This window comes from Perna viridis, chromosome 2, assembly GCF_037379345.1.
Source record: "Perna viridis isolate PV_CMFRI_1.1 ecotype Kerala chromosome 2, ASM3737934v1, whole genome shotgun sequence".
Taxonomy (NCBI): domain Eukaryota; kingdom Metazoa; phylum Mollusca; class Bivalvia; order Mytilida; family Mytilidae; genus Perna; species Perna viridis.
In genome coordinates this window covers 58701359-58710662 of record NC_142446.1, presented here as the reverse complement: position 1 = coordinate 58710662, position 9304 = coordinate 58701359, and the positions used below count along the sequence as shown (strand labels likewise).

Genomic DNA, 9304 nt, shown 5'->3' with positions numbered 1-9304 from the left:
CATCTCATTCAAACTTAAGGTTACTCACGTCATTAAAATTTAGTTTTGTAAAAATATTGATTTTACCATTTGTACCTGAGTTAATAAGTTTTAACATAGTATATATGGACCAATTTTTTTTTGCAAAAACATATCGGGAATTTAGGGGATCATGCTAGTGTGAGATGGAGCAATAATCAATGTGCGGTATGTATCTTTTACGAAAAGTGGTCCCCACTTGGAACCGAACTTGGTATGAATATTTATTTGGGTGTCTGACCTACAACTAGTATGGGGATTTTTTACCCATTGATAAGCATGGGCTCTGTTACTACAAATAGACCATAGGGTTCTGAAACCAGTTTCTCACCTTTATAACAGGTAGAAGAAAACTAAGACTTTTTGGCTTTCAGTTTGATAAGACCTATCTTTCCTGAAAACTTCAATGTGATTCAACGACCCGTTTAAGAGTTATTGCCACTTTTTACACTTTTACTATTTTTGAAGTTTTTACTTTTTTTTATCATGGAAACTACAGCAATTTGCTTAAAAAGGATATTTGCATTATCGTAAGGGGGCAAGATCTTGTCATCAGTCAAAATGTCAGAAAAAAAGCTTTTTATGGAGTTATGGACCCTGAAATGATCTTATTTTTATGTGAATAATATGGCTTGGTGGGTAGCTGGAATTATGCAAGTATAGGGACATATTCAATTTATAAACTTTTTGTTCCAAATGATACAACTTTATGACCTCAAATCCTCCAGGTGCGTCTAGTTTCCTGATCAAAAATGGACTTTGCTTTTAATGAATTTATGATACACATCTCTTATCCGTAGCTTCTCCCACTACACTGAATGAACACTGATGTAACTTTTACAGAATAATTATTTCATATACCAATTATGCACCTATTATTATAGACTTTTATCAAGTTTAGTTTGGAGGTTTCATACAGCAAAATATGGACTTTGTCATTTATGAATATAGCATACACGTCTCTTATCCTTGAATCCTCCAATGTACATGTTACTGTACGGAATTATATGAAACATTAACTAAACAAGGTAGAAGATTGGCAATCCTGTTTTATATAATTATCTGAAATTATAGGGGTTTCTTGGCATTTATGAGTATAGGTCAGTCATAGAGCCGTCCGTACTTCCGTTCTTTTCGAAGTCATGATTTCAAATATATACAAAGGCGTAAAAAAATAAAAATGTTCGTTGTTTTCATGTGATTTATTGTATAATATATAAAACACCAATCTCAAGCAAAATCACTTTTAAAACTTTTTTACTCGGAACTCTCGAATCTTGAACGTTATTTTACTCATCACTCATTGGAACACAACAAAACAATGAAATGAAATTGTCGGTGGAAAAGACCAGTAACATGTCTGGACCTATGTAACCATCATATGTGTGTCAGCACATTTTTTCGATATATGTGTATGCATGATCACATGCAAAGCAAAATAAAGTATGCACTTTGATAGCATATACATATGTGGTGCTGAAGTTCAACAGGTCAACATTCATATTTAGTATTTGTCAAATTTCAAATTAGGAGGAGCACATCTTCAGCACATTTAGAGTTACATATTATATAAAGTAGGTGCCGTAGAGTGGCATACAATGCTAGGTTCAACATGCTGAAAATTTAGAAAAAATATTTATAAAATTTATGCACAATAGTAGGTGCACATTTTCAATACGTATATAAATATTGTGGAAAATTTAAGTAAGATTGGTTCTTTACTTTTATATCTACCTTATTACACAAAATAGGCATTCCCTAAGCGTGACGGACAAACGGGCGGGGTCGAGCCTGCTTTCATCGTAGGTGACACAATTAAAAACTGAAATGTACTTTAATTCTTTTTAAGAAACGTTTTAACACCACAACGTACTGTCAATGGTATATCCTTATAACAATTTGAAATAGAGTGGTACTGATTTCAATACTTATCTAGCTAGGCTTCTAAGTGATTCCTCTAACTCTATAGGTAGATACATGTCCCACGTCATACTCAAATATCCTACTTTATTACAACAGTACACCTGTGTGATCTTTTGGACACTTCCTTTCAAGTTTGAAAAGCTGTAAACTATGATTATCTTGTCAAAATTGACCAGGTAATGACCAGCTATTCGAACTGTGTTCACAAAAACACACATGTGTTCTATGGTAATGAAGTTTCCACATATAGAACTATTTAGATTACCCAATAGCCTAAAAATATTGATTTCTTAACCACTGAATTTCAAGTTGCCAAAAAATGATAATAGTACAGCATATACACGTGCTGTCAACTAAAATATCAGCAATTACAATGATAAATTTCGTTCACAAAAAAGAAGCAAATATGAATAATCAGTCAATAAACATGTTTAAAATAAGTGTTCGTAAACAATCATCTATTATAACCCATAAACATCATGTTTGAACATGGCGCCTAAAATGTCTACATTGTATCAATTAGAGACAAGAACATATTTACATAGGAAGTTTTAAATCAAACAAATAATTTTAATTATCTTTGACGTTGCTATTTTGTGGTCTTAGTTTATTAACTTATACGTATTTTGAAAACGTATTCATGATAAATGTAATGGTTATGTTCAATGCGAAGGAAAAACACCTCGTGTATATAAAAATTACCTTGTGAACAATACAATATAAATGATATAAATGATAACGTCATGTTTAGGTTTGGATGAAGATAGCCATGGACTTTTTGCCAGCTCTAATCAGAACATACCATATTCTTCAAAGTATGTACAATTTTTTTCTTGCTTAATTCTGACAAGGAAAGAATAGGCAAATTTAAAACGTTAACTCGAGTTGAATTATATTGAATTGATTTGATTGGGCCATTCAACACTAAGCTGTTGTTGTGAACAATGCAAGAAGTAGGTCTGCAAATTTTAATCCACAGCACAAAGAATCGGAATTATTTGTAATGTTTTCAACCATGAACATATCAGATTCAAGTGATCGCATATTTATAACACCACAGTGCAATAGACTCGATTAGATGATTCCATCTATGGTGGTTAATTATACTCGAAACAAATGAAACAAGAATAATAACATGGTAAAGGCGTTTTGTTATCTTTTTTTTTTTACTTATGCGGTTGCGATTGATGTCAAGTATGGGATTTTTATCGTTCATTTGTACAATTTTTCTTGCATTGTATCTTTGGTATTGTTATATAAGAGTGTATATTACTGCTACCCGAAAAACAAGAATAGGTTAAGATCAAAGAAGCATATGCTAATGCAGCATAGTTCCACACTTGCTCTGAACTAAACTTATTTGGTGTCTGTTTGTTTCTATTTGTTGTTTCTATCGCTGATTGGCCTAATTAAATCTCAATTTTATTTACTTTTTAGCTGTTTCTATTTTACGTATAAATGAGCAAACTTTAATGAGATTTCAATAAAACGTTTAGAGTAATTGATGAAAAAAAAACTGATTTAGCGAAGTGCAGAAAAAAAAATCAACCAAAACTATTACTAAGATATGTTTGGGTATGAACGAGTTAGAATGAAATAATATAACATACAAATGAAGGTAAAAATAAAAACCCGACCAATCGCAGGCGATAATGAAATTATATGCCTTATTGAATTCTATTCTCCAGAGTGAAATAGTTTATTAAACTGTCGAGTTGTTACCCTTTGTTTTAAGCCAATAAAGCTGATTAATTATTAATGAATTAAGATTGAATATCGTCTTGTAATATACACAGTGCATGAGTTTTGTTATAGGCCTAAATCCCCCGTCTGAATCTTCTGATTATTATATGTCTTTATTTTCTTGGATTTAACAATTCATTATCAGCTTAATTTAGGACTATCAGTTTGCATGAGTTATTTATTTTGTCGTGAAATATTCAACGAGTTCAACACAATTCTTACAATTGAACAATGACTTATACCTACACATAATATGTCACTCCACGTATGGAAAGTAGTTTTACATTTGAGAAACCGAAGGAGAACTTTCAGATCAAATATACATTTCGTAAGTACCTGTATAAGAACTATGTAACATACGCTTTTGCTAAGATTAGTAAAAATCATGAACTAAAAACAAGAAAAATTTCCTCCAGAATAATGAAAAGGAAGAATTAATTTGATTACTACATCTATTCTGACTAAAGTAGGTACCGATAGTTGGTAAACAAAATAAGGTTTAGCCAAATCTAAATGGGAAATGAATGGAGGTTGGTATATTTTCTCCACATCATTGAAAAAAGTGAATTTAATATTTATGTAAATTTTGTCGAGAGATGATGTTAATCATGAGTTCTTTATACTTTATGAAAACTTTATAAAGTAGACTTTTTTCTAAAGACCATAAGTGTTGTCAAGATAGTTGTCTGTCATTGAAGGAGTGTTAGTATTCTTTAACTTAATTGTTTGTAATTTTCTTCAATTTCTTTGCATTTGTTTCTTTAACAATGTAATTTAATGTCAGATTTGTTTGTTGAAAACTTTGTTATACTATCATTCAATAAGCGGGATCACTTCGTCCATCTGTCTGAATTTCGTCGCAATTCAATGGATTCATTTCGAATCTGGTGTGTGCTTCATATGGATAAGCTATACGTTGTAAGCAATATTTAGGTGCTTTCCGATATCAACTTCCTTGTGAATAAAAAGGAAAGTTTTTCCACAAAAATATCGGTTCCAAAAAAAGGATTAAAAAGACTTGAAAAAGATGAAGCATATGTTACCTCCAAATATCAACCTCTTGTTCGAATGGGGGCATGCCTTGCACGACAACACATGGTACTTCATATAGAAAATTATTTTATAATCATTAGAAGTTAAAAAAGGCAGATATATAAAACAGTATTTTGAGCTTTCCAAATTTATAACTATATACTTGTTCACAGGGGTTGATAAAGGTATTGAAGTACAGGTGGGCGTACTGACTTATCAAGGAGGGAGCGTGTAAAGTCACGCTTTACTGATTTTTTCTCGTTTAAACCATTTTTTTTTATAAACGGGAAGGGCGCACACCCGGAGCGTCGGGCCTTGATCCGCTTCTAATTAAAGTATTAACTTACTATCTATATTCCTATTTAATCTGCTTTTAATTTTTAATCTTTATTTAGAATTCAGTACACTACAAAACAAAACAAAAATATGGAAGACGGGATTCCCATATAACGAAAAACTTATAATACTGTAGATGTAAGAATGTTAGTATACAAATACCATGTACTAGTATATAATATGACTGGTATACATTGTAACGAATGAGTATTTGGTTCAATTGTTTTATCTCAAATTTCAAAAATGTGTCGATTTAAAAGATCAAATATAAGATTTCAGTAGACATTTACTTGACCTCGCTTACCAAGTCATATTTCTTGCATCGATGAATTCTAAAGCATGTGAAATATATGTTTCAAAGAGGGTAAATCAGGTCATATATAAACAAACATCTGCATTAAGACCTTTTTTTCTCATATGTATTCCAATGATTATGCCTGATCACACTGCAATGTGAAATTATACGTGTGTAAAAATTGGAACGACAGTCAGAATAGAAAGATGAAAAAAATAATATTTAAAAAAGATTTGTACAATATCTAAATACAATAGATACCAAAATGTATTTTTATTACTCATAAACCATAATGCTATGGTATGGAGAACAAATTCACTGCAATTTACATAGATGCATAGTATGCATAAGAAGTTGATTAGTGTACATGTACTGGAATAATATCGAGTCATATTTAGGATGAGTTTCTATATACATACATTTAGAGAACTACCCTGGAGACAACATCTTTGTAATTTGTCGCATAAGTTTAAATAAATTGTTGAGAACAGAAGGTGATGAGCTATTCATCAAAACTTTAAATTTAATAATATTTGGTCTTTTAATTTTTCTGTGAGAAGAGCTTTTCTGTCACTATCAAACTATGTGCACTTAAACAAATAATGGAACTCATCCCCAATATCTCATGAATTACATAAATGACATTTTCTATTTTCTGTAGTTATATTATGCCACTTTCAATGGGAAGGTTATTATTCTTGATGAAGCTTTTTGGACATAGTGACTCTGATTCCTGTTATATCATTTATATAATATTATTTACATACGCAGTAGAATGTAATAATTTGAAAAGCGGCAAATCGCATGCGTCCTTCTGACCAGTTAAAGAAAGAACATGTGATTGAATTGTCGATCTCATTTCATCTTTAAATGTTGATTAAATACAACCAACTTTACAACAATGAGCCATACCAGAACAAACAGGAGCATAGGATCGAATAATAGAAAACAAAACAACTATAGCCTTTAAATCTGGTCTTTTTGAACATTTTTAGCTCAACTTTGTGCAAAATGTGGTCAGTACAGTGGAGAAAGACATAAATACTGTCTGATGTGTGTTGAAAAAATAAAAAGAAACCCAAATGAGGTATGTATGAACCATGCTAGACCTAAATTTTATCATACGTAGCTATAGGTACGTATGATCCAATTGAAAACTTATACCAGTCGTATATATACAGTGTATTTCAGACTATGTCAAATGATTTAAAATATGTAAACTTCAGTGAATAGAAACCATGACTATCAGTTATATTTCTATTGGACTGAATCGCACAGAAACTACTGACGGTCAATACATGTCTATATTACAGAAGAATAATTTCGAAATTTAACTTTATAGCACGAAACAAGATTTCCAAAGCCGTAATTCGTCACGGAGATAGTATAAAAGTCGTGTAAGAAGCTCTTAGATATTCATGCAAATCCTATATATAGTATTAGTTCCATAAAATTTTAGTGCTTTCTTCCTATCAACCGATTTTCTTAATGATCAAGACAGCAACTTCAAAGGTTCAATCCTTAAATTGTCATTAGATTTAAAACGTCATCGGAAATAAGTTATCGAACGAGACTTTTAAATCTGAAGACATGCAAATAAGACAGTGACTATACATTAGCGAGACTGCTATTACAAGAATAACATTTTGACTATGTTAGCTACATTGTATAACAACTCAATAATAACCTGTAGGAAGACGAAGTAGAATATATTGATATTTCCATGCCTTTTTTACAGGTTTACATTTTAAAACAAGGATTTATTTTCCTTCATAGATTCGAATCTAGATCCTTGTTCGGTATTAAGGGTCAACGTCTGACATACTAAAATCGGGCCATCAGAACTACTAAGGTCATAGGTTAAATTCATATTGATTAACGTTACCGGTATTTGTTATGTTTCTAGTTGTAATTTGAATAAGAGTTAGTTCAATCCTTGATTTTCTTTAGAAAGTAAACGATGATGCCTTGGTGGACATATTTAGTTCAAGAACTCCTCGGAAGAAACGACCAAGAAATTTCAGATTAGGGAACAGTTTGTTAGGTGAGATGGCTTGATGCTAACACACAGATCTTTGATTTAATAGCCGACTTGTTCTTACACAATTATTATACTATTATACATAAAAACGCAACAGGAGAGTTGACGTGATGAAATTTAACGTTATATCCTAAATCGCAATTTCAATTATGAAAATATTAAAAGAACAACAATCACTTATCGAAACAAAAGTGAAATCATCTTGAACTAATGATGCTATGTCCCTGATTTGATTGGACTTATGTGGTAAAGAAGAAACGAAGTGTTTAATTACTGAATAACTACTTCTTTTTTCTAAATTACAACTGTAACAGGGTTAAAACTATAGAAAAGCCCTGGCATATTAAAGTGAAATTAAGATGCAAAGAAAAAAATTATATGAGAAAAGATATAATGTACAATATTCTACATTTATACAACAAGAAATTGATGTCCATCCTGAACTAGTATATATCTGTCTCTGCTCTCATTGCTCCCATATGGTAATGAAAAAAAGATGTTTTATATAGCCTATTTAATTATCGAATTAAATCCTTTTTTCCTAGATAACACATGCCCACTGTGTAAACTTGCAGACAAGCCTTGGCATGCTAATATTTGTCTGAAGTGTGAAGCAAACAAAAGAGAACTTCCAAAAAGCAGAGATACAACGTTTTCTGTAAGTCGTTTATCGTAAATACAAAGATTTATGAAAAGAAAGTACATTTTCTGGAGTCATGACTTTGTAAGCACATTTTTTTTTCTGAAAAAAAAGTTCAATGTGTGCATTAAAATAAGTAATAGATTTGCATTACAAAAAAGAGATTGTAATTGAACTAGACAACCTTTTATGTATATATTTCCAAATTTTTCAAGTCAAAAGAGTAGAGAGTCATTCACAGATGTACATCATGATACTTGTATTATTGTACAGTGGTGTAATCTCTAAATGACCGCTGTCCAATATATAAGCTATGTTTAGTCGCACGTTCAAATGAAAGTTTTCCCCTTTATTTGAAACAAGCACGCTTTATCAAATTTAGCTTATAACTCCAATTACTAGTACCAGACAGGAGTCATAACTTAATCAAAACAAACAACCAATGACTTTGGTTATATTTGCAGTTCAAATCATTCGGCAAAGCTGAACTAATATCAGAGCTAAGCAAGAGTGCACCTTCCTTAACAACACCTGGAAAACGAACAGGTATAGCATTTCAATTCGTTACTTTATATATATATATTAAGATAAGGGTGTTCTTCCTTCCTACGTTTCGTTACAATACCTAATGGAATCTAATGAAATTTTGACAGAATCTATCTTTATAACATTTTCCCATTGTGCAACATCCATTTTAAATGTTGATTTCAATCAATTTGGAATTTAAAAATGTGCATGTTATTAAATGGGGAAGTGTGGCTATCAATTTAGTGAGCATTGCTCACAGTTTTTTAATAGTTCTGTTTAAAAAATAACATGGAAATCAAAATAAAATCTAATACGCTTTTGTACAACAATTCGACTCTTCTTGTTTTTCCAAGCAGTAAACCTGTGTGTATTTGTTCCTTTTTCTAATTTTGCAACCTAAAAGAAGACAATGAGAAACAAAATAAAATTTGTTTGATATTAAAGAGTAAAGAAAAATATTTTTTTCAGATCTAAAATGTATAGTATGTAGAAAGAGGAGTACGCAGGAGCCTAACCAAATGTGTCTAAAATGTACCAACAAATCCAAACAGGTAAGTGATTCATACTGAGTATAGAAGTATATAATTTCAATCGACAAAGACTGGAACAGTACAGGTGCAATAAGATAACCACTGAGGAAGCACGAAGATAATAAAACAGAACTCAGATTTTCACTATGAAAACAATGAAAGTGCGTAGAATAAGCTTCATGTAGTGTAAAAGCCCTCTGAATTATTTTATTTTTTGG

At 31.2% G+C, this 9304-nt stretch overlaps 1 protein-coding gene across 1 annotated transcript in view; it reads left to right on the top strand.

Annotated features, from left to right (window-relative positions):
- The first annotated feature begins 167 nt into the window (after positions 1-167).
- LOC148626259 (uncharacterized) overlaps positions 168-9304 on the top strand; it is an 11572-nt gene continuing 2435 nt past the window's right edge. Inside the window, exons 1-7 of the mRNA XM_088570117.1 lie at positions 168-186; positions 2693-2756; positions 6343-6434; positions 7298-7391; positions 7934-8046; positions 8493-8574; positions 9025-9107. Coding sequence (XP_088426243.1) covers positions 2699-2756; positions 6343-6434; positions 7298-7391; positions 7934-8046; positions 8493-8574; positions 9025-9107 — 522 coding nt within the window. The 5' untranslated portion in view covers positions 168-186; positions 2693-2698. The remainder of the gene's footprint in view (positions 187-2692; positions 2757-6342; positions 6435-7297; positions 7392-7933; positions 8047-8492; positions 8575-9024; positions 9108-9304) is intronic.